This window comes from Pseudovirgaria hyperparasitica (assembly GCF_010093815.1).
Source record: "Pseudovirgaria hyperparasitica strain CBS 121739 unplaced genomic scaffold EJ05scaffold_1, whole genome shotgun sequence".
Classification (NCBI taxonomy): Eukaryota; Fungi; Ascomycota; class Dothideomycetes; order Acrospermales; family Acrospermaceae; genus Pseudovirgaria; species Pseudovirgaria hyperparasitica.
In genome coordinates, this window is record NW_022985549.1 from 602,383 (window position 1) to 624,466 (window position 22,084).

Genomic DNA, 22,084 nt, shown 5'->3' on the forward strand with positions numbered 1-22,084 from the left:
TTCTGTGCAACAATGTGGTCATCCTCACCAACATTCTGCATGGGTCAGACTACTACGCATCATAGGATACATCGGCAAAAGCCAAGTCTAAACGTCACTGCTGCCGGTAAGATTTTCTTCATGGTGGCAGATCTTATCGGCTTTCGGTATGGGTCTCAATCTCAATCGACTATGAACGAAAAGGAGTTTATCGAAATAGTCAAGCTTCAGGAGATGACACTCACACAGGCACAAACCAGTCTGCTAGGAGATAAAATTTCGCAGCCCTTGTCCAGCCACTGATCAAGACCCAGCAGAAGTATAGTTGACCTCGGAGGATTATCTCGTTTGTCTCATCTTGGCTGGAACCAATGACTCCTGGCCTTTGTATGTTCATGGTCGATGAACTTCTCAGATTCATGGATGGCTAACAGGGCACCGGTGAACGCCTCCATCTCGCTGACCAATTCTTGTTTAGATGTTATGGTGAACAGTAAAAAGCCATATTTATCATGCGACGTGGCCACAAAATTCTTCATGTCCGCTGGCCACGATCGGGAATATCTTGAGCTGTACGCAAAGACACCAGCCTCGTCAAACAATTCCTACTTCCGGCATTCTCTCCTTTGCCTCACATCTCAATCTTGATCCCTTGCTATGCCCCATACCAACTTCTGACCCATTCTGCACTCATCGACATTCTTCACCCCCCATGTGAGTATCAGTGCTTCAGCAAGCTGCACGTACTTCTATTGTAGCCTCGCTCAAACTCACCAACAAAGATATCTCCGCGGTTCGTCTTGAATCTTCCTCTCTTGCTTTGTACCTCTCCGGCTTCTCTGCATCATCATCATTATCATCATCATCTCCAGCTCTTTCTTCAGCATGGCGAGCAGATACTCATCGAGCACCACGTTACCATCGCGCCCTTATGAAACATATCAATCGACAGAATCACTTAGAAGATCCCAACGCCGGTCCACCCTCAACAATAGCGATTCCAATCCATACCTATTCCAGGAATTTGACGATGATAGAGACGACTCAAACTCAATTCACGGATCGAGATCTTTGCATGAGTCGTATAGATCGAGGCAGTCAAGCTCGACGGTTGTGGGACGCCTACCGCCTGATACACCGATATTCGAGGTTTCTGCCATCAACAGGCCAGGCCGGATATCAAGTTATACTCTACACTCGGTGCATAATGCTCAAGATGATATGAACGCAGATGGATTGTCACCTGGTGGCGAGTATATCGAAATCATGAAAGAGCCATCACTGCTTCGAGACTGTCCTAACGAAATCGTTGTTGAGCCCCAGGAGGTCAAGATGTCTTTACCTCATGAAGTCCTCTTCATTGGCGTAGTTGCAGTATCACACTTGATGACACAAGCAGCTCTTGGACAAGCCCTCGCTCCCATCGACATTATTGCCGGAGACTTTGGTACGAGCAATCCTGGAGAAATGTCTTGGTTCATTGCTGGATACAGTCTCACTGTCGGCACCTTCATTCTGATATCTGGTCGGTTAGGGGACATACTTGGTCACAAGCGCGTGTTTGCCTTTGGCTATGCTTGGTTCGGTGTTTGGAGCGGCTTCGCTGGTTTCAGTATCTATCCTGGTCGGCAGATCTTCTTCGATATATGCAGAGCTATGCAAGGCATCGGGCCCGCACTGCTAATGCCAAATGCCTTGGCGCTATTTGGACGTGCGTACCCCGCTGGTATCAAGAAGAACATCGTCTTTAGCATATTTGGTGCGCTGGCCCCAGCGGGATTCGTCATTGGCGCAGCGTCGGGCAGTTTCTTCAGTCAGCTCGTCTGGTGGCCGTGGGCGTTCTGGTCGTTTGGTGTCACCTGCCTGGCACTCTCTCTCATGACGCTGCTTGTTATCCCACGGGAGTTGGCAGCTCTGCCTCCGAATCCACCAGGCTTCGATGTAACTGGCTCAATATTCGGTGTTTTCGGACTTGTTCTCGTTAACGTTGCTTTCAACAACGCGCCTATGTACGGCTGGGCGAAAGAGCACGTATTCTTCCTCCTCATCATCGGCCTTATTTGCCTGGGAGCCTTTCTGATCTTCGAACTGCGAGCTGAGTGGCCTCTCTTACCCATCCGTGTGATCAACAGCACGTCTGCCTTCGCGCTCGGCCTTGTTGGTCTTGGATGGGCCGCATTTGGTGTTTGGGTGTTCTACACCTGTCGTTTTCTCGAAATCGCGCGCGCTGAGACACCGCTCACTGTTGCTGCTCAATTCTCTCCGGCTGTCATCTGTGGACTCCTAGCTGCAGGCTTGACAGGGTTCTTGTTGACGCACGCGCCAGTCAGTTTCGTTATGATGATGAGCATGCTTGCGTTTTTCATCGGCATCACGATCATGGCTGTGATGCCCATGCATCAGGTCTACTGGGCGCAAACGTTTCTTTCAATCATTATAATGCCCTTTGGTATGGACATGTCGTTTCCAGCGGCGACAATCATCCTGTCGAATGCGATGCCTAGAGAACATCAGGGCTTAGCGGCTTCACTAGTCAATACTGTTGTCAATTACTCAATTTCTATCGCACTCGGTATTGCTGGTACTGTTGAGGTCAGTGTCTCCTCACATGACGGTACGATGGAGGACTTTGTATGGGGATGGAGATGTGCGATGTACACGGCGATGGGACTTGCTGGCGCAGGAACTATCCTTGGTACGGTGTTCTTCACAAGAAGTTTGGTGAGAGAAGGGTGGAAGGTCATGGACCATTGATCTGAAAGTTTGCAGGCACATTTGCTCGTTTCTCGCCTAGCCTCTCTCTTGTTTCGCAGTGGGAAGCCTTTTTCACATGCAATGATATCACCCACCGTGTCATGATTTCATTTCTTATCTTCCTCGTCACGCAGATTGGAGCTAAAGGTTTCTTACTTCTGCGTGCATGGTGTATATAGCTTAGTCTCCTTCTTCTTTATCTTTCTTTCTTTCTTTCTTCTTATTCTTGCCTCGACTCGAGATCTCCTTAATCTATTGATGCTACTCATCAGAATCTGGCATGACCGTGCGCAAGTACATGTCGACGCAATATCAGCGCCGCGTATCTTGGTAAATTCAATTCAAATCCTAGACACCAGCATTCAAATAAATGTATCACCCACTATATGCTTTTATATCTCTTGAGCTTGAGTGGCATTTGTATGGAGTCTCACAGCATCATGATTCGTCCCAGCATCCCAAATAATACCGTCAAATGCTCCAGTCACTCTGATGCCAATATGACGGAACATGCAACAGTGGCGTTGAACCTGAAGATCATTATTTGTTTTGCCCTCCATTGATGAACCATTCCTTGGCTATTAGCGCGGGGCTGAGCTTAGCTCTTAGGTTACCCCGCCACACTCAAAAGCCTTCCTTGCCCAGAGCTCTTATTACCAACTCTTCTCCACGAAATACTACCCATCACCTTCACCTTTCGATCAACCTGGCTTCGCACCTCATCCGTCGCACATTTACGTTCACTGCTATCAGAATGGGCGTCAAAAAGACCGTCATCAAGGAGGGCTCCGGCGCTTCGCCGAACAAGGGCGACACCGTCACCATGCTATACACCGGCTGGCTACGCACACCAGGCCAGCCTGAGGAGAAGGGCAAGGAGTTTGATAGCACACAGAAGCCGGGTCGTGGACCGTTCCAGACACCGATTGGTGTTAGCCGGGTCATCAAGGGTGAGTGGAGTCAATCGCGGTCAGGGACGATAGCTGACAGGTGGCGCAATAGGTTGGGACGAGGGCGTTCCGACTATGAAGGTTGGCGAGAAAGCGAGACTTGATATCTCGTCTGATTATGCGTATGGTTCGCAGGAATTCCCTGGCCTCATTCCTCCTCACTCTGATCTCATCTTGTTAGTACCTACTGCGGATCTGATGATAAGAGAAAGAACATCTAACACGTTAGCAGTGAGGTCGAGCTCGTCAAGATCAACTAAGCACAACCCAATCATCGTTAGATAGTCCTGTAAAGGCTGAAGATAACTGGGCACCGCGAAATACCGTAATGCAAGGAGAATCGTAGAATAAAAAGAAATTAATCCCATAGCCCGCTGTGATTTTATTGGCCCAAACAAGTTCTAACTGTATGCATGCGTTCCCATCCTCTGCAACCATGGGTTCTTTCCTTAATGCATGAAGGTGCAATCGTCTCAAACTCAGATTCAGCAGCTCCTGGTCGCATAACCTCGGTATAATAAATCGTAGTATGTCCATTTTCTTGCCCTGACTAAAGCGCGGAATCAATGGCGGTCGATCTCCTCAATCAAAACGTCAAGTTTTCAACCTACCGTTGAGCATAAAATTCACTAACTGCCAGAATTATAGTAACAAGACTGAAGATACCAGTCCCAGCGGATAACCGAGCGGCTCAGTGTCACATCTAGTGTATTATAATATTCAAACACCAAACATTGGGAAAATCAAGTCTCCAACCGCATCCCTTCTTGTCCATCTTATATTCAACAACTATAACACAACATAATAACAAAGAACTGTCTAGGCTCGGACCAGCCCTGCCACATATCAAATTGATGCTACTAGCCTTTAAATCAGCTTGGTGTTGTACTCAAAGCCACGAGGGTATATATCTGTTGTAGCTGATGATGTCGTTTGGCACGTCTCTTGCGCGGCGATTCTCGTGGTATTTGACGTGCTTCTGAAAAGACCCCTGTGAACGTCAGTCATCTTTCTATCCTCTGCCAGAGGTAAAGCATGACGTCCATCGTTGTCGTTATCAACCAATTTTCACCAATCTGCAAAAGTAGACTTATCATTTTCCCGGACTCCTGTCATTCTTAAGGGGCGCCTGAGAGAGCTCTCTGCAGCTAGTAGCACACCCAATCAACATCTTGATAGATCCCTCATGGTTGTACCTTTTGTCTGAACTGCTATAAGGTGGAGTGTTCCCATCTCGAGAATATTGACATCAGCACCATCTTCAAGTCAGATCTCCATGGTTATATGCCTATGTCATAAGAGATATGCGAGTTATTTTGTACTGGTCAGTGTGGTGGTCAAATGCCGGCTTGCTTCATTTTATTCCATTGAGGTCTATCTTCGACTAGACTGGGATAAGTGCATCCGTGCTACCCTTGACTGTCGCTAGATGAGCAAAAGTCCCTTCTACATGACATGGGAGAGATTGAAAAGACCAGATACACCAAGAAATGCCGTTCCAACTTGCCCTATTATCAAGACGGTATAGCAAGTCGTGAATAGACTAGTGGGAATCTGTGGACTATAAGCCAGGGTGAATCCGGCTATAACCTCTTGCCGATTCGCCACGCCTGATAAATCTTGCTGTTGAGTCTCAAATGGACTGGCCAATAAGGACAGCCACTTGTCCATTTCTTGATGGGTCTTATCTATACTCGTCCAGCAGGAGTTATCTAACAACTGTTTGAGCGGGTGAATATCGAGTGACAGGACATCAGTGCCAGGTTTCCTTAAATTGATTACATATGCTTCAAATGACACAACATGGGGATTCGATCCTTAATAGTGTCTCAACCTCTTTGGCAGCTCCAACAGGTCGAGATTACTATCCTACATGATCTCTACCTTTTCTAAAGTGACTATAAGACTATTAGTATTTAGTTTCGATCATTAGCGTGTAAAAAAGGGTATAGACTTATATATAGCTATACTTTAGGGTAGTAATAGTTAGATATACTCTTTCTTATACAGTTATACTTATAGGGTAATGATGTGTTTTCTAGTAATAAGTAAAATAAGCTAAGATATAGTATGCAGAGTGCTTCTTTACTATTATACTGCCTGGTATCTTTATATAGAGGTTTATTCTATTTATATCGGCGTCATAGTGACCTTCCTTCTTCATATGCGGGTGGTGGTGGTGGCCAAGGGGCCCCCTGGTAATAATGATCCAGGCTTGTAATCAAATGCCCATCTCCCTTACGATATTTTGTAAGAAATGGATTGTAAGGACGAAGCCTTATCCCCCAATCCCCTAACATGACAAGCATGGCAAGGTACGCTATATAACAAGTTAATGCTTAATCAAAATTACAGATATATAAGCATATAATACTTACCATAACTTTGTACATTCCATAGCGCAAATTCAGTTTTTAATTTCGTACACACGTGCCATGAATAGACTGGTGCAAAGTCCTCCGGTGGCCCTTTCATAAATATTAGTGATATCTCTACTTTGGACATATCTATCGGACGTACCTTTGATTGACACTATTGTATGCATCCACTGATAGAATATTACAAGACTTAAAACACTATCCGGATCCGGACTCTTCCAATGCGAAAGTGGGAAGTCGATAGGGTAATTCTCCGTAAGATCGTACATCGTCTTGGGCTCCATGTCTTGACAAAGATCGCAGATGGTCATGGCGCTAAACATTTTAGCATCATCAATATAAGTGGCGGCGAGCGGACGTCTCCACAGCAGGTTGCTAGATCTACAAACCGGTGGTTCATTTTCGGTGAAGTGGGAATTAAGAATACCATCTTCTGTCATGAAGGTGAACTGTTCTGTCGTATCTTTCCATGATTTTTTTGGTATCGGTCGCCGCCAGGTTCTCGGTTCATCAGGGAGCTTTTTCCAGCGTCTATCGTTGTCACAGAAGATGCGCGTTGCTAATTGTCCTCGCATCGGGGTCTCTTTAAGACGTGTCATCTCTCCTAGACGGCGCATTGTGTCTAACACATCCGTGAAGTTGCTATGGTCCGGGCCATCAATCTTGAAAAGTTGTTGCAGAATAATTGGCATATCTATATCTTTCTTACCCCTTGCACTCCCATGATCTTTATAATCCTTCAAGCCTTGCATACGAGACCAGATTCGCTGTGCCATTATTATTACCTCCTCGACAGCCGCTTCGATACCTGTCCACTCGGCGGTGAGACATGAGGGATCGATATAATATTGTGGCGTCGTGCCTGTCCTAAAATATTGTCTCGTCGTGCCTGTTGGAGAATATCTTCCCGCCGTGGCTGTCGGAAGGCGAAAGAGATAAATAAAGAGTGTGAATAGTACTAGAGAGACCATGGTATAGTAGAACGAAAGTCGCGAAGAATTGAAATTCCGAGAGATTTTTGATCTGTCTATGTCATAATAATAAGTTAAACCATCTAGATCCATTAAGAAGCACGAGCGCGGGATTTTCTATCTCTTTAAACCAGTAAAATATAGAAGTAGACATTCTTGGCCCTAGCTTGTTCCAACGTCATTAGTTCTAAGCGTGATTGGTCTAAAAATAGGCCTCGAAATCTTTTAGGGATGTATCTTCTAATAATATAATTATCTGTAACACGTCTTCTGTCACGTCTTCGGTAATTACCACTGGCATGATCTTAGTAAACTGAGACCACTTTACCAAGATACATCCGGATAACACTAGCTCGGCTTTGGGCCCTGCTGCAAGGTTTTGGCAGATGTACGAAAATATAATAAGCTAGTTCTATTAATGTCCGCGAATCACTTACACCATATCTATTACTCAGGCTTGATATAGACCTTAAATTATTGAAGGAACGTATGTATAACGCAGGTAATGCGCTTTACTTCGCATTCCTATATCCCCGTGCTTTCTCTCTAATTCCTCCAAAGCTCCACGCGTTCCATGTATCCACTAGGATCTCATTCCAAACACTGGTCCGGGCGCCGGTCCCGCGCGATATACTAGCACCTGCCTATGCAGCTCGTCGTACGGATCCACAGGCTCGACATACTGACATTGTGTGAACGAGACATAGAGCTGTTTCAGAAACACGCCTTGTCGGTCTTCGCGATAGGTGGAGCCCAGGAGCGGTTTGATGGCGGATGTGGCGGTGGCAGTATGGTAGAAGGGGATGCGGCTGTGGGACTTGTGTTAGTTTGGTCTTTGTTGGGGAGATTGGGCGAGGGCAAAGGTGGGAAAGGGGCCATACGGAAATAGATGGTGCACGACGTGGTAGTCGATGATATTGTGAAATAGAAGGCGTCCGATCCATCCGAAATCGCGATCAATCGTCGCCGTGGCGCCGTGTAGAAAGGACCATGCTGAATCTTCGTACTTCGGAACCTGCGGGTGTGTATGGTGTAGGTATGTGATTGCGACGATCCAGTGGTTGAGCCAGAGCCAGGGGAACAGATATATGAGGGCGACGGTTTGCCAGGAGGTTGCTAGGACGAGCTTATAGAGCAGGAATGTAGTCGCTAGAATGCCCATGTCGGAGGCGAGGATATAGTATGCTTCAGAGTGGCAGAAGAGCGTGCTCCATGGAAGGAAATGACTGTTGCCGAGGAAATGCTGCGAGGGCGGGCCTGAGATACTGTTAGGAGCGGCGGTGATATTAGTCAAGAGGTACCAGGGCCAGCCGACGAGTTGCTGGAGAACGATTCGCAGGAGGGTGGAAAGAGGGGAGTCTTCAGCGAGGTGGGCAAGGGGGTCGAGAGAGTCGAGGGACCTGGACAGACGGGCGAGATATTCGGCCTTGCGTGGAGGCACATAGTTGTGGTCTTTGGCAAGATTGTTGGCGTAAATGTGGTGACGGCGGTGGGTGGAGCGCCAGGCAAAGTAGGGCGTGAGAAGGGCAGAATGGAGGAGGAAGCCGATAGTGTTATTGAGGGTATCAGAGGGCGAGAAGGCTGAATGGCCACATTCATGGCCGAGAACCTTTGGAAAGGGGTCAGTCGAAGGGCAGGAGAGTGGAGTGGGTGAATATATAAATCATTGGACTTACCCAGAGTCCGGTCAGGACTAGGCCTTGGGCGTAACCATATAAGAGCCAAGCACTGGTGCGTAGCAGAGCGTTGGGAATCTGCGGGATGTAGAGGAAAGCAACAGCACATAGAGTTGTGGCGAGAACCAGGTCTCGGACAGTGTAGTAGAAGGCGTAGCGGTATAGGGGTTTGAAGCAATGAGCTGGAATGGCTTTGCGAAGGTCGTCCACTGTGACCGAGGAATGTAGTTTCTCAAACTCTATTAGCGACGCTGTCTACGTACATAATAGGGGTGGCTTACACCTGCCTCGCACCTCTGTGACGGTTGATCTTTGCTGTTAACATCACAAACATACTTGAGTTCATCCCCTTTCTTGTTGGATGTGTCCGTCTTCTCGTTGTATTCGTCCATCTTGTCTTGCTCTGATGCATGGGCATGCAGAATACAAGAACGAGCCAGAAAGGTGCCCAAATATATACATATACAGAAGGCTAAGCTATGGTACGGAAGCACTCCCGTATCCCGATCCCCACTTCATAGCTTAATCGAAATGTTGCATATTATGGTTTTTCAGTTTTCCCAGGCAATCACGGGGCCGAGTGAAAACGAACTGCGCCCCTCGGGTAGGCTCCATACGATACATCACTTGCCACCTTCCACACCCACATCCAGAGCATCCCATCTGATTGGCACGATTTTTAAAATAATCTTTATGTCACCTCTGCTCTTGTAAATCCCCACGGTCCATTCTCAGGTTCTGTTCTCGAACGGGCGGGTTCATGATCTTGAAGCTCTTACCAGCACGTCGTATTCAGTTGTGCCATGACAAATGATATGACCGAGGCGGCGTCGTATAGTTATGAGGTTATGAAGAGTAGTAATACTGAGACTTCGGCATGTACAATCGGATACAATCTGAGGGCTTAGATTAGGTTTATATGATTAGTCGCCCTAAAAGTACAGACTAAGCTTATAATTTATACTAAGGGATTTACATTACTCAAGCTAGATTAGATATATAGAGTATATAGACCAAGACCTTTTTATAGGCGAGTTTCAGGTATAAGTAGAGAAACCTAAGACAGAAATTAAAGCTTAAGGCTGCAGTTCAAACCTTAGGTTTCTATTATGCCTGAATCTCGCCTGTAAGGCCTTAGTCTATATACACCCTATATATTCAATCTAACATAAGCAATCTGACCCGTTGGATCAAGGTTATATCGTCTTGGTAATCTTTTTTGAGGCGCAGATTGAGTTTGTATTCTCTATTAGAATTCTTGACCAGATCGAGCTTGCATGGATTCGGATTGTTTGCCATGCCGCAGTCTGGTACTAATACTATGTACGTACTGTGTTGATGGAACTGATGTGGAAGCCGAGGAAACGTAAGTGAATTAAGGGGGACCCGGACATGAGATAACAGTATGAGGAAAAGACTCATAACTGTCAATCATAAAACTCCGTCGAAGCAGCGAAAAGAAAACGTGTCCATGAAATAGAAACACGATAAAGGTTTGGAGCTACCGAGAGATCTAACCCAGTATAGCGTAGCTTAGCTCCCGTCTTCATCCTTGAGGCTCAATCCAGTCTAGTCTGTCTCTTGTTGCGCATTTGCTCCACCTGCAATGTCACACACTGCTTCTTCCCTTAAAAGCGATATTTTAAGGGTCCATCAACGCAGCCCAACTCCACACACAGGGACAGGAAGCTGTGCATCGTCATAGCACTCTTATTTGGCAGAATTCGGAACTTCGTGATGCCATTGAATTTCGTAAACAGGTCCCCTGATCCCTCGTCTTGTCCAAAACAAAACAAACTTTCGACACTAGTACTTAACACCACCCTTGCCCTTGCCTGCCACACTCTCCACATCGAGTCTCCCATCAAATTCTTCACTTTCCGCATCCGCGCCATCGGCAACACTCAAGTTACGCACCTCATCTCCAACCTCCATCCAGCTGTCCGCACACGCCGGCACCGGGCTGACCGTGCACAAGCCCCAATACACTCCGGCCGCAACAATGAACCCAGCGAAGAAGTTGAGGTTGTAGATGTACATTGCGCCCGCAGGCACGGTCTTGCCATTCTTCTGTGCGCCGTAGATTGCGCCGACGAAGCCGACGATGTTGGGCAGGATGCCCGCAATGTACGCGACGTAGCCGCGCCAGTGTACGCCAGACGTGAAGTAGTAAGGGCCGGAGCGGCGGGCGGAGTAGAGGGCGCGCACGTCTAGGTAGCCTTTACGCACGAGATAGTAGTCTGCGATGATGACACCGGCGATGGAGGAGAGGAAGACGGAGTAGGCGGAGAGGTAAGTGGTGAAGTTGTTGCTGCTGGATAGTAGATTCCATGGGCACATTACCAGGCCCACGAGCGCGCACACGTAGCCGCCGCGGCGAATGTTGATGTAGCGCGGTAGCAGGGCGGTCATGTCTGTGCCTGCGGAGACGGAATTTGCGGCGATGTTGGTGCCCAGCTGGGCGAGAGTGAAGGCAGCGGCGATGATGAAGACCCCGAAGCGCTGGCCGGAGCCGGCGTTGGGCTCATCGAGGAAGGCTTTGAGGAGATCGAGTGGGTTCCAAATTGCCTCACCGCCGAAGATCACGGTGGATGAGGACGACACGATGATGCCAATAAAGGAGGTGATGGCGAAGCCGATTGGAATGGTGAAGAGTTGTGACCAGAGCGCGTCCCGTGGCTTGCGGGCGAAACGGGCAAAATCAGGATCGTTGACGATGAGAGTTGCGAAATTGGCAATAGAGGACATTATGCCTTTGACCATAGCCCAGCCTAAGGTGTTGCCAGAGATCGTGGCGGGTTGGTGGACGATTGGGCCAATGCCGTGGGCACGAACAATAGCCCAAATGAAGAAGGCAATACCGGCAGTAGGCACGAAGAATGCTTTCGCAGTGAAGAGATGGCGAATCTTGTGGACGGGGAACCAGATGGCGGGCAGAGAGCCTATCCAGAAGAAGAGGAAGGAGACGAACATGACAGTGGAGGTGCCGGAGAGGTTGTCAGAGCCAATCCCGTTGCCCTCACGCCAGTTATTCCAGATGGCGCGGATCATCAGCTGCACACAGTTTCCTCCAATCCATGCCTGCACACCATACCAGATACATGCCATGGCCGCACGGTTGAAGACAGGCCATAAGGCACCCCATATGCCGAATGAGGAACGTGAGACGACGGGGAAAGAGATGTGGTACTGGGCACCAATACGTCCAGTCAGTACGACGAAGCCGGCAGCGATCTGATAGCCAATCCAAACACAGAGCCATGATTGCCACCAGGACATGCCATCGACGAGATTCGAGGAGGAGATCATCCATGTGTTAATGTTGAAGGAGTCAGCTGTAGCATGTTAGACGCACTGTTACCAGTGTGGATTGATTAAAAGGTACGAACCAATCCAGAAACCAACGAAGTTCCAGGCACCCCACTGTCTTCTCTCAGGCTCAACTGGCTTCAAGTCATGGTTGTGTAGCATCAGTTGACGGGACGTCAATCCAGGCTCACTCTCAACAGCGATCTTGTCAACTAGACGGCCAACTTTTGAATGCTTCATCTTTTCCATGATGCTAGATTCAATGCTATCAAAGAAAGCTCCAAAGGGATCGGTATCAGCTTGACCGAACTCCGGCGGGGCAAGAGCTTGGTATAAGTGGCGAGCGACTGGAGTAGAAGAGGAGGATGGGAAGTTGGGAGATGGTGGCTGAATGGTACGGACGTGAGGAATGGAAGGATTGTAGGTCGTGGGGGAGGATGATGATGATGAGGGAGCGCCAATAGGGATGAGCAGCGGGGAGCGCTCGTGGCAGTCAGTACGAGCCAAACCGGCGGTTTATATGGAGAGCAATATCTTCCGGAAACCCGATGTGAGTATCCGAAAAGATGGATGATCGTAGCAGGAGTCTTGTGCAAGATAATATCGCGATGAAGAGGAGAGGATCAGTATATATGTATTCCTCTATTCCTCGTGGTTGATAGCTCGGCCGAAGAGCAGTGTGGAGAGTCGGAAGCTGAGATTTGGGGGGCCACGCGACGAGTATCAGTGTTAGGTATAGCGTGTGGAGTGTCGGCAAGAAGGCGTAAGATGGTTCAATAGGAGGAAGTATTCTCGCTGAAAAAGAAGAAAAGAAGAAGAGCAGTGTGCTATGTTTGGCCGAAGAGAAACATAAAACTGAGCATAGATAACGAACGTTAAGAGGCATGGCGCGGTTATTATTTTAGTCTGAAGCCGAGAAGGGCGCCAGGTGGGCCCTAGCCGTACTATGTAGATCTCTTATCAGTTATCATTTGTTCCAGAGCGTGTGACATCGACTTCTAGCGTCTGTCTGGTTGGGGGACTGACCGCATATTAACACACAGTCGATATTCGCTGTTTAGGATGTGATCATTCAGTGCTTCTAGACGATGATGGTGTACATATGTTATATGTATATATGTATTTGTATAAGTCTTATTAATGCCGGAGAGCTGCCTGCTTGTCTGGCTCCGGTCGACACCTTAGGACTCAGGCTCGCGCCTATGCCCATGGGACTTCGATATCAATAATGCAAATAATGGACAATGCACTCACTTCTTTACTAGCTAGAACCCTTTTTCTAACATTAATCAACACCACCCAGACACCTCCATTCAAGCAACAACAACAAACTGGACTCCAGCCACAGCTACAGCCACATCTACAGCCACAGTGTGTCCCAAATCACACCGCGGCAACGTCCGAAACTGCAAGTGCAGCCTATGCCCGAACCCGTGCCTATCTCACCGGGAATGGAAGGGGCAATAGTGGTCCGTGCACTGATAAGCTGGTGTTGACTCGATGTGATGGAGTAGAGTAACACGGGCTTCTGCCTGTCTAAGGCATCAGCTCTTATGCCTGAGGCATTAAAATGCCATGGCAGGATCTAGAGTCGGTGACACCTCAGGCATAACACAATACTGGGGCATCCGGTATAGATCAAGACCTTAATTACTATAAACACCATAGCTTGGTCTACGAAGCATGCGACACATATGCATCAAGTGTCGTTCTACACGTGGATTCGTTATGCTCGTGGGATCTGGCGTGGGTATGCTGTCTGCTTGACGTGTGTCTGTGTCTTGACTGCTCAGATGCCCTCGTCAACCTCCTTCTCATCTGCAGCTTCATCCACCACCCGACTGCGGATGAGCTTCTTGAGGAGTCGACGCTCCTCTCTTAGTGTCAGTACTTCGCACCATCTACCCACGTAGGCCATGCTATCATGGACCTTGACATGTTGACGTGGCCTATGGCAATCGTGCCTCTCCGTCAGCACTTCACGTCCAACAAATTTCTACTGTAGTACTGCATCGCTTGCGCAGTCGTCAACCCACGATCTCACCCCAGTCTGGGCTGAGCACAAACTTGCCCCTGACCTGCCCGAAGCTCGTCGCGTCACCGCCAAAGCCTCCCTTTGCCCTTTCATCGCGCTCAGCACGCTCCTTTGCCTGTGTCGCCATCTTCGTTGCCAACTCCCCATCGCCCATCTCCACGTCCTCGTCCTCTGTCTTTGCCACTTCCTTGTCCGTCCGGATCACAACGATATCCTCGAGAAACCCTGCTTCGATGCCCATATCTAGTGCGAATGATGTGCCGCCCCAGGATAGACAGGCCCGCCCAGACTCGTGTATGCGCAGCTTGCCTGCGCAGCCCGCCGCGAATGTCGGATGTAGGTGTGTCTCTGGCTCAGCTTCGACATTACTACCATCTTCGTCGACCCCAGGCTTAGTACTCTCGTCAAACTTAACACCCTTCTCCTTCCCTTTGTCTTTCGACAACGGGTGTAACGAGGGCATGATAGGCGGGAGTTGAAATAGGTACACGCGGTCTTTCTTCTCGTCGTATGTTTTGGTCGGGTCGAGCACAATATTGCCGAGTTCGTTGCGGATAGCTGCGAGACCGGCGTTGTGTCGCGCCCATTCTTGCCGGTCCTCTTCTGTTTGGAGATTTGGTGCGTCGCGGCCAAGGTGACTGGAACGCCGGCGCGCGGGTTTGCGGTTGCGCGTTGGAGAGGTCGAGGGTGATTTGACTTTTGCAGTGGGAGAGGTAGGTAAAGTTGGGGAGGGAGGCGCGGCTTCAGGGTCTGGCTTGATGGGAGGTGCCTCGTCCGACGAGTCATTCCATACGCCTTTGAATTGGCTTGAGGATACGACTTCAACGTCGGCCGTCTTCAGCTTAGCTTTACGCTGCACAGGTGACGTATTTGAGGCGCCTGGTTCACCTTTGACTGACGTATTGCCATTGCGCACGCCAGTGGGTGCAGCGGACGCTTCCGTGTTGATGCCCATAACGCGATCCTTGTGTTCAAGCCGGGCGAGACGGACGGGAATGTAATTGGAAGCTGGTGTTTTCTTCGGACGTGAAATAGACGTGGTGTGTGGTGAGTCGTCATCGTCATCGGAGAGGAGATTCTCAAACGCAGCCACATTGAAACGCGGTCCTTGCTGTTCATCATCTGGATCGGAGGAGATGTATCCCCCATCTACTGACTGTTGATTCGACGCGAGAGCAGGGTTAGAAGGGTCTTCTTGCTTGATCTTCGAGCGATCGTCGACGCGGGCGCGTTGAACGAACTTGCGCGTTTCTGAACATCTTAGTAAAGCGCTCTGTGTCATGCATAATATCCTCCTTACCTTGTGCTACACCAGCAGAAAAAGGACCTGCAACACCTATAGGTTGTGATGATCCTCGATCACCCATATAGCTGGATCCCCTTCCTCTCCCTCTTCCTCGTCCCCTATCAGATCCTCCTCTTGCTCCCCATCCTGCTCTTCTCAGCGCTGCAGCTGCCGCAGCATTGTCCTCTGCTTCTTGTGCTGCTTTCTTCAGTCGCTCCTTTGCCTGAAGCTCTGATGTACGAGCATCTCTTTCTTCCTTGCTCCTTCTGCCCTGAAAAAAGGGTTGGTGTTTTAAAACCTTCTTCCCACCTCTGACAGATGACATTCCAGGGGAAACTGACCGAGCAGGCGAGGCAGCACTGTAAGCTTTGAGCGCAGACACCCTCGAGAGCGGTGCAGGTCTGACACTGGCCGGGGTCGACGGACTCGCAGCTGGATTAGAGCTTGTAGTCGCCTCTTGCACATTCGGAGCGTTCACTACAGTCCATCCAGAATTTTCTGGCGCTACTTGAGGCGAGTGGGCCTGTGGAGACTCAATGCTCTGCACGGGCGGTGTGGGTGCGTCGTGCATAGGCTGATCGCCATTGTCCGGGGATGCTGCCTCATCCGAAGCAGGTAAACTGGATGATGAAGCTTCGGGTATGTTGATATTAACGCGCCCATGAAGCACATCTGCTGCTGTCACAGAATCGTCGATTTCAGCCGAGCCTGTTTCCTCGCCTGGGCTGGGGGCGGTTTTGCTTCGGTCAATACGACGTTTTGTTGCAGGATGACGCTTAGGTGGAGCCCTTCCGGAGATGCCCTTAGGCATGGCTGCGGATATTGAAATTTATATATGATGATCTAGTTCAGTTGTCCCTGAGCATAGTGGAATATGCCTAGTAAAGTGGACGTGTTCAGGGCTCACATGGTGAAGCCAAGAAAGTGCCAAGACATGGATTTGGAGTGAGCCAAATTGCGGCCACGACTCCGAGTCGAGAAACACCAAGCATCTATCCTGGACCAATCTCAACACGCACCTGTTCAACGTCCGAATTTTGTACCTGGACATTCTTCCAATGGACCGCTAGTCTACAGTACCCTCGCCTATACACAAGATCGTAAGATATGTTGCTCACGAGCACAGCTGCGAGCAACCGCGTCAGCAACCGCGTACTCCGAACACACATTATCCGCGTCTGCAAGATTATCAGATTGGTGCTTCAAAGAAGTTTTTTGCTATCTGCTCAAGCACCTGCAAATCGCCCCCAACAGTGTTCGCCAATTCCTCATGCACCCATCCCTTCGTGTACCCACCTCCACAAGTAATTAATTAAGCATTCTCAAGCACGTCAACGAGAATACTATTAGCTTCGCGTCAACTTACAAGATCTAGTGCGTATGAAGTTCGTGAGCCGAATGCGCTATTTGCTGCGCCCATTTCTTTCGCGTAGCGAGGCCTGATTCCGGGTCCCGCCCAGCGCAGAACAGTGTCTTATAGCCGCAATCGATGTATGTCAACAGGAAACCAGCTATTCTCGATTTCCATTCTTCTTCAACCATACCAAGGAGGCGAGAGGTTCGTGTTCGCAGGACCACGGCGTCATCCCTCGGCGGAACATAGATATGAATTGGACGATATACGGGGAATACAGAGCGGTCGAGCTTTTTGGCGATAGCCAGTAGAACACTAACAAGAGCGCAGTCTACAGGAGCATCCATTGGGACTAGAACCAGCTCATCTCCTACCAACTATACGGTGTACCTACCTTTCTTGGGAGATAAACTGTCCTTGAGAATGTAAAGCTGTTTGCATATAAGGGGAGTATTTCTCGGAACAGCAGTAAGAACGGCTTCGTCGCTCGTCCGTAGAACTCTCGTCGAGGACTGATAGGAGTTGATTAATGGGATCTTCTGACGGAGGTAGAATGTATTGTGGGTCCGAATGTTCTAAATGAAGCAAATACTCTTGAGCAAGCTTGAGGTGCCTTCGAAATTGGCTAATGCGGAAATGTGTATCGCTAACAAAGACGTTCAACTCAACATCAGTATTGTGGATCCTGCTCCTGGTTATCCCATCCTAATACAATGGACGCTGAGGCATGGCCAGATACGGAGATAGAGCTTTGACTTAGGCAGTACTGCTGAAATGGATGACTGTCCTAGAGGAGGATATCAAAAAAGTAAGACGAGCGCTTGTCGAATTCATCAGGCAACACAGTCTAAATCACTTATGGGAGGGGGGTCACGTTTATCCGAACTATGCGTTGGCACTGCATCAGCTGTAGCAGTATGTTATAGGATATGAGACCATATTACAGGGAACTTCGCAGTCGCTCCCATTGCCGGAGCTCCACTCTACGAACATGTACGTCGAGTCAACCACAGATCCCCTCTCCCAGATCACAGAACTTCGAACAGCAGGCTCCATTGATACGACACAACGCTTAACTCAATGAGTTAAACTCCACGAAATGTTCATCGTCTTACTCACATCCACTTTCGAGACATCTTCGCTCAAGTGTCTATCCACTTGTTAGCGCCTACAATAGACCTTAGAACTTGCCTATTACAGCAGGAAGTGCTTTTTCCATGTTAGGAAGTGCTGCACATATCGGAGTGAGCATTAAGGCGGTCAATGCTATCGCTGATGAGAGTTTCATATTGAGTATTTCGAGTTGTCAGATGTTAGCGAACATTGGGGTTTTTAGCCGCAGATGTGATGATTTTCCTCATTTTTGGGCCAAAGCACTCTTATATATCGTTTAAGAAGGGCACACGACCAATTGTCAGACTTGTACTCAAGGCTCATGCTCATTATAGCTTGGTTTGTTCGTCAGACAGAAGACTTCGATGTTTATACGAAGGACGATTTGTTGATTTGCTTGGAGACGCTCCGAGATGACTGTGTGACTTAGTTTGTCACACGTACTCGGTCGAAGTGTCACCATCATTGCTTCTAGCAGGAAGTAACCGTGAGCTGGGCTTTGATCCGGTTGACGTTCCTCAGGTAGCTTTCGACCAATGAGAAGCGATCTGCACCGCCACTCCACCAAGCCTAACATGGAGATCTCCCTTGCACAAGTGTGCATAATTCTACGTAGTAGGATCCATCTGCGCTAGTCTGCTCTGTCAGCGTCCGCCATCTCGCAACTAAATATCACGCGATGACTTGGAACGTCATTCCTTGGGGGCCCGATAGTACATCAGCTATGACCTATCGTTTGTGAGCCCGTCATCATCTGAATCTTAATGCTAAAGGCCTGTTCGAAGCGTCGACTTACATTCTACATGGCTCAAGATACGAAGAAAACAAGAGTGGCAGTCCTAGGACTTGGTCAGCAGATTAGAATCTTGTTGGCGAGGAATCACGGAAAACTGACACTGACAGGATTGACTGGAGTCACGACTGTGAAGAACCTCGTTGAGATTGGACTCGATGCTGTCGGTTTTGACAAGAACGGGTACATCGGAGGGCTTTGGCAATGGACGAAGAACCCGAACCAGACATCTATCTTAAAGAGCATGTCTATTCATGTGCGACCATGATGAATCGTGTGTTGATCAGATGACTACAGATACAAAAGCAAATATCTCGAAGCAGAGCGTCAGTCGCAGCAAATCCTTCATGACAAGGAGTCAACTCACTTACATGTAACAGAGCTGCTTTCAAGACTTCCCCTTTCCAGATGGTATGGTTACGTCCTGAAGGGTTAGTTTCGGCTAAGCTCAACATATGCAGATGTAGCAGACTATCCTCCAGGGGAGGATGTGCTGAAGTACATTCAGGCATACGCCAGCCATTACAGTCTACACGACCACTTTCGACTAGGCTGGGGAATTGAGCGTGTCGAGCGAACACTAGATGATGGCTCGTGGCTGATCAAGTCAATTAGCACGAGCGGCGTGCGCAAGGATGAGGTGTTTGATAAAGTCATAGTCACCACAGGCCCATATGCGAAAGCATTCCTTCCCAAAATCGATGGTCAGGACCATTTCAAGGGCAAGATATTGCACTCGCAAGCCTTCAAGGAGTAAGTGCTTCACTCTGTCCTACCCAACATTACTGATGCCGCCGAAGCCCAGCCGACTTCGCTGGCCAGCGAGTCATCGTCGCTGGTCTTGCTCAAACAGGAGGCGACGTTGCTGTAGACCTTGTTGGTGTTGCGTCCCAGGTATACATGTCACATAGATCTGGCGCCCGTGTCGTATGTGCATTACTTCCCTCAACTTACACTCTCTGATATAGTCACAGATACGTAGAGGATCTCCGAAGCCAACAGATCACCGTATCAGTCGACGAGTGGCTGGTATCGCGCAGACTCTCAATGCAAAATTACCAGGTCTCATGTTTGGTTTGGGTGCATTCATGACGGAGAAAGGCATGATCAGAATGCACCCCGAGTATCAAAAATCATGGAACCTTCTCCCAGCGCCTCCACTATACAACTCTCCACCATCTATCAACGACCACATCATCTCGAAGTTCGCCGATGGAACGATCATCCCCATCCGTGGCTCGCTTCGCATCAAAGCCCCCAGTAGTCCTGGCGAGAAATCATCCACGGTCGAACTCCCCGACGGCACATCCATCCCGGATATCGACGCCATAATCTTCGCAACCGGCTACCAATCTGATTTTTCCATCTTCGCACCTGAAGCCGATCCTACCGCCTTCCCTACCCCTGAATGGGACGCCTCACCGCACTCCAACGGCCTCTTATACCCTCGCTTGTATCAAGGCATCTTTAGTATTAAGTATCCCCAGTCGCTCGCGTTCATAGGTCCATACCGCGGACAATCATTCGCAGCATTCAACAATGGCGATCTGATTAGCCAAGCCGTCACGCAGGTCTTCGCTGGCAATTACACATTGCCGCCTCAAGCAGAGATGGAGGCGTGGTGCGACGCAAACTACCAGTCAAATCTAGAGCAAATCAAGAAGTGGCGCATTACGAAGGTCGGTGTCAGTGCGAAGCAGTTGGAGGCATTTCTGAATGATGCGGCGGGTAATGAGGTGAATGAGAAGTTGGGCTGGGGCTTGGAGGCGTGGAGGTTCTGGTGGAGTGACAGGGAGCTTTATCGGCTTATTGTCGATGGGATCAACTCGCCGTATCTGTATCGGCTGTTCGACGGGAGGGCTGGGAGCCGGAAGAAGTGGGAAGGGGCACGCGAGGCGATCTTCAAGGTCAATGGAAGAGCATTGAAGGAACATAGGACGCCTGCAGCTGGCCAGAAGTTGAAGGACTAACGGTGTGTTGGATCTACGGTCCATTGATTAACCTGACCGGACTATGTTTGCGTTTCTTCTTTCCCTCGTAAGATAGAGACTTTGTTAAGAGTAGACCACTAGAGCCTAATGTTCGTGTGACTGCTTGTGTAATGCCGAACAAGGCTATAACATGTTATACAGATCCGCGACGCAAGTTATAATTCTCATTCACAATCAAGTCATTTAACAAAAGATTAAGCCTATAAATAGCTTTTTATAGCTACATATCTTTACACTCTATGATCCTTGAATTATTACGTCTCCCACCCGAATCTTTCGCATCCTCTCCTTTACCCAGCAGTAGGAGCCGAGCAGCTTAGTGCATCACCAAGGAGGGGAGCGGCACAGCAGTAAGCCACAGTACCCGATGCAGCGCAGATACTCTCGAAATCCTCAATTGACGACGGAGTGGACGATGCTACCATCTTCATCAGTGGAGTCTTGACCTCCTGGGTGGAATACTTACGAGGGTCGCAGGTCAGGTTGAGAACACCGCCAACGCTGGCTTCGCAGCATAGCGGCGATGAGTCGAGGAGGTTGGCGCAAAGGTCGAATTGACGAGGGGAATTCTGCGTAGGAGCAGCGGTGACACTGGTTGCAATAGCAGCGAGGAGAGTGATGAAGGTTGATTTGTACATAGTTGTTGATGGACTGATGGATTCCGGTCTGGAATATTGTGGTTTACTTAAAGGAGTAGATGTGGATTGATGTTGCTTGTAGTTTCTGATCGATGGTAATGAAGTACAGACATGTCTTTATATATTCGTCCTCCTTACCAAGAAGACGAATCGCATACACACGCATCGTTATCTTGTAGATCTTGAAGGCCAATAGTTCTGTCTCTGTAGACTGAAAGGATATCTTGGTGCTGCAAGATAAGAGAATTCACTATGCGTTATGTGATTGCTCGCCTATCTGTCGTAGCGTGGGACTGTCAATGCTAACGGGGCCTGGCTAGACGGGCTGTGATTGCAATATAGAGATCGACATAGCGGCGTGGTATCAGGACTTAGGTGCACAGCGGCAAGAGCAGTGTGAGAGGTAAACAAGTAACCGGATCAGGTCGTTCTGGGGAGCATGCTAGATGTGCGGTGCCTGGATGATGTATGGCTTACTCCCTCTTCGTAAACAGAATACTCATAGCCTGTTGAGCCGTATTCCTACTACCTTTGAGCCTGACACTCATGTATACAACATCTGGACTCCATACACAGCTCCATCACTCAATTCACAGATACAATATCGCCTCCTTAACCTAGATTGTATCAGTCGATAGGTATTCAATCAAATCTCACCAGCTTGGTCAAAAAGTACTAAGACAAGGCTACCAAGCTCTTGGCCCGTCCGTCTGATTGAGCTTCGGTTCGCAAAGCCTTCTCATCAAGGAAGTCAAGCTGACGTAGATGGACGTCTCATAGCGGAAACCCCACTAGCTCCAAAGTTAGCCTACAAGAGTGTATCAATTCTCCATCCTCCCTCCCAGGAGGTGCTTCCCC

General features: G+C 48.8%; 11 protein-coding genes across 11 annotated transcripts; 4 read left to right on the plus strand and 7 right to left on the minus strand.

The window, feature by feature from the left end:
* Positions 1-1,311: 1,311 nt before the first annotated feature.
* EJ05DRAFT_433092 (MFS general substrate transporter) lies at positions 1,312-2,733 on the plus strand (the record flags this gene model as incomplete). Its single annotated transcript, XM_033741593.1, has 1 exon — positions 1,312-2,733. The coding sequence occupies one exon, from the start codon at positions 1,312-1,314 to the stop codon at positions 2,731-2,733; it is 1,422 nt and encodes a 473-aa protein (XP_033605025.1).
* Positions 2,734-3,009: 276 nt separating this feature from the next.
* EJ05DRAFT_471564 (uncharacterized protein) lies at positions 3,010-4,210 on the plus strand. Its single transcript, XM_033742992.1, has 4 exons — positions 3,010-3,063; positions 3,343-3,683; positions 3,736-3,859; positions 3,916-4,210. Exons 1-4 carry the CDS (start codon positions 3,014-3,016, stop codon positions 3,941-3,943), a joined length of 543 nt encoding a protein of 180 aa, XP_033605026.1. The 5' UTR covers positions 3,010-3,013; the 3' UTR covers positions 3,944-4,210.
* A 1,614-nt stretch (positions 4,211-5,824) lies between these two features.
* On the minus strand, positions 5,825-7,125 carry EJ05DRAFT_515988 (uncharacterized protein; the record flags this gene model as incomplete). Its single annotated transcript, XM_033748640.1, has 3 exons — positions 5,825-6,003; positions 6,062-6,151; positions 6,204-7,125. The coding sequence occupies 3 exons, from the start codon at positions 7,123-7,125 to the stop codon at positions 5,825-5,827; spliced, it is 1,191 nt and encodes a 396-aa protein (XP_033605027.1).
* Positions 7,126-7,615: 490 nt separating this feature from the next.
* EJ05DRAFT_515992 (delta-12 fatty acid desaturas-like protein) lies at positions 7,616-9,100 on the minus strand (the record flags this gene model as incomplete). Its single annotated transcript, XM_033748641.1, has 4 exons — positions 7,616-7,841; positions 7,914-8,641; positions 8,709-8,917; positions 8,992-9,100. The coding sequence occupies 4 exons, from the start codon at positions 9,098-9,100 to the stop codon at positions 7,616-7,618; spliced, it is 1,272 nt and encodes a 423-aa protein (XP_033605028.1).
* A 1,222-nt stretch (positions 9,101-10,322) lies between these two features.
* EJ05DRAFT_6886 (uracil permease-like protein) lies at positions 10,323-12,388 on the minus strand. The gene is made up of 2 exons (XM_033749884.1): positions 12,098-12,388; positions 10,323-12,043 (listed from the first exon to the last, which is right to left on the minus strand). Exons 1-2 carry the CDS (start codon positions 12,264-12,266, stop codon positions 10,515-10,517), a joined length of 1,698 nt encoding a protein of 565 aa, XP_033605029.1. The 5' UTR covers positions 12,267-12,388; the 3' UTR covers positions 10,323-10,514.
* On the minus strand, positions 12,389-13,087 carry EJ05DRAFT_6909 (uncharacterized protein). Its single transcript, XM_033749886.1, has 2 exons — positions 13,044-13,087; positions 12,389-12,961 (listed from the first exon to the last, which is right to left on the minus strand). The coding sequence occupies exon 2, from the start codon at positions 12,901-12,903 to the stop codon at positions 12,511-12,513; it is 393 nt and encodes a 130-aa protein (XP_033605030.1). The 5' UTR covers positions 12,904-12,961; positions 13,044-13,087; the 3' UTR covers positions 12,389-12,510.
* A 719-nt stretch (positions 13,088-13,806) lies between these two features.
* On the minus strand, positions 13,807-16,202 carry EJ05DRAFT_534111 (uncharacterized protein; the record flags this gene model as incomplete). Its single annotated transcript, XM_033749166.1, has 3 exons — positions 15,353-16,202; positions 14,054-15,303; positions 13,807-14,013 (listed from the first exon to the last, which is right to left on the minus strand). The coding sequence occupies exons 1-3, from the start codon at positions 16,146-16,148 to the stop codon at positions 13,807-13,809; spliced, it is 2,253 nt and encodes a 750-aa protein (XP_033605031.1). The 5' UTR covers positions 16,149-16,202.
* A 75-nt stretch (positions 16,203-16,277) lies between these two features.
* Positions 16,278-16,676, plus strand: EJ05DRAFT_6921 (uncharacterized protein). Its single transcript, XM_033749888.1, has one exon. It carries the CDS (start codon positions 16,445-16,447, stop codon positions 16,643-16,645), a length of 201 nt encoding a protein of 66 aa, XP_033605032.1. The 5' UTR covers positions 16,278-16,444; the 3' UTR covers positions 16,646-16,676.
* EJ05DRAFT_6920 (uncharacterized protein) lies at positions 16,677-17,329 on the minus strand. The gene has a single exon (XM_033749887.1). It carries the CDS (start codon positions 17,036-17,038, stop codon positions 16,709-16,711), a length of 330 nt encoding a protein of 109 aa, XP_033605033.1. The 5' UTR covers positions 17,039-17,329; the 3' UTR covers positions 16,677-16,708.
* A 1,278-nt stretch (positions 17,330-18,607) lies between these two features.
* Positions 18,608-20,789, plus strand: EJ05DRAFT_506294 (FAD/NAD(P)-binding domain-containing protein; the record flags this gene model as incomplete). Its single annotated transcript, XM_033747801.1, has 6 exons — positions 18,608-18,653; positions 18,708-18,853; positions 18,978-19,008; positions 19,059-19,350; positions 19,398-19,524; positions 19,572-20,789. The coding sequence occupies 6 exons, from the start codon at positions 18,608-18,610 to the stop codon at positions 20,565-20,567; spliced, it is 1,638 nt and encodes a 545-aa protein (XP_033605034.1). The 3' UTR covers positions 20,568-20,789.
* An 89-nt stretch (positions 20,790-20,878) lies between these two features.
* Positions 20,879-21,226, minus strand: EJ05DRAFT_495460 (uncharacterized protein; the record flags this gene model as incomplete). Its single annotated transcript, XM_033746256.1, has 2 exons — positions 20,879-21,006; positions 21,055-21,226. The coding sequence occupies 2 exons, from the start codon at positions 21,224-21,226 to the stop codon at positions 20,879-20,881; spliced, it is 300 nt and encodes a 99-aa protein (XP_033605035.1).
* Between the last annotated feature and the right edge of the window lie 858 nt (positions 21,227-22,084).